We start from the raw sequence: 1,389 nt of genomic DNA, 5'->3' as shown, positions 1-1,389 counted from the left end.
CATAAGTTCCACAACACTTAAATAAGTTCCACAACACATAAATAAGTTCCATAACACATAAGTAAGACTCACAATATATAAGCAAGTTCCATAACACATAAGTTAGAGTCATTCATCATTTCCTTCGTTGTCACTTCTCTCGTCACCACTTCCTTCGCTGTCACTTCCCTCATTGCTGCTTTCTTCGTAATCGATGTCATCGTTGTCGTTGTCATCTTTGTCACTACTGTCACCAAGCCACTCCGAGAATGGTGCATACTTTTTCTTTCTCTTCCTCTGATATTTTCCTGCAGATGGGAATCTAGTAGTTTGTAATCTTCCTTTTTTTTTCTCCACATACGGCGGGAACACAACCTGAGATTGTATTTCCTCAGGAACTTGCCAGGATGAATGATGAGGCACTGGATATATTGTCCTACAATATGCCAATGTCCACTGCTCCATCCAATAATACTTAGAACAATAATTTTCAACCAACTGCTCTAGCGTATCATCTGTTGTAGTTCTGCAATACTTCATGATCGCAGCAAGCGAATGCACACAAGGATACCGGTCAATTTCAAAATGCCGACAGTCACATGTTTTGTTGATCAAATCAACCAAATAACCTTTCCCATCCGTACCAGTAACATTGTACTGACGTTCAAATGTGTTTAGCACCTCCACGTGAAGTGTTCTTGCAATTGGACAGTTCTCATGCAATTCAACATGCACACGTGGGACAAGTAGCTGCCTCTGTGGAACCCCTATAGAAATTTGTCGGTATCTATTAAACCATTCTGTAATCTTGCCCACGGTCTCATCAATCATTGGCAGCAGTGCATAATTCCTTTGTTCCTTGAAAACACCATTCATAGATTCAGCAGTGTTGGTTGTATCTATGTTGTACCTTGCTCCTGGAAATTGACATCTTGCCCATTTGCTCTCATGCACACTCTCATCCAGATACTCAGCGGCCTGAGGATACCTTCTTCTGAAATCAATATATTTTCTTTTAAACTCTTTTTCTGTGTAAATACCAGCAATTTTTTTGAACTCATGGGCAACCACATCTTTCCTAACATGGCTGCATGCTCCTTTCACATTATTAGCCAAGTGATATATGCAATATCCATGGATCGCCAATGGGTAGATCTCGTGTACTGTCTTGATGATGCTTTGGTTTCTATCAGTGCAGAATACAAGTTGGGGATCATCTGGTATCAAGGTTTTCAATGTAGTCAAAAACCAACTCCAACTTGCATTTTTTTCACCATCTACTACAGCAAAAGCGAGGGGATAATGATGATGATCTGGATCTTGAGCAGTGGCAATAAGAAGCACTCCTTTATACACACCTTTCAGATGAGTTCCATCCATAATTATCACTTTCCGCATGGAATTAAACCC

At 40.2% G+C, this 1,389-nt stretch overlaps 1 protein-coding gene across 1 annotated transcript; it reads right to left on the bottom strand.

Moving 5' to 3' along the window:
* Positions 1–108: 108 nt before the first annotated feature.
* Positions 109–1,359, bottom strand: LOC106324151. Its single transcript, XM_013762170.1, has one exon. It carries the CDS (start codon positions 1,357–1,359, stop codon positions 109–111), a length of 1,251 nt encoding a protein of 416 aa, XP_013617624.1.
* Between the last annotated feature and the right edge of the window lie 30 nt (positions 1,360–1,389).

This window comes from Brassica oleracea, chromosome C2 (assembly GCF_000695525.1).
Source record: "Brassica oleracea var. oleracea cultivar TO1000 chromosome C2, BOL, whole genome shotgun sequence".
In the NCBI taxonomy this organism is placed as follows: domain Eukaryota; kingdom Viridiplantae; phylum Streptophyta; class Magnoliopsida; order Brassicales; family Brassicaceae; genus Brassica; species Brassica oleracea.
This window is presented reverse-complemented; position numbering and strand designations above follow the sequence as displayed.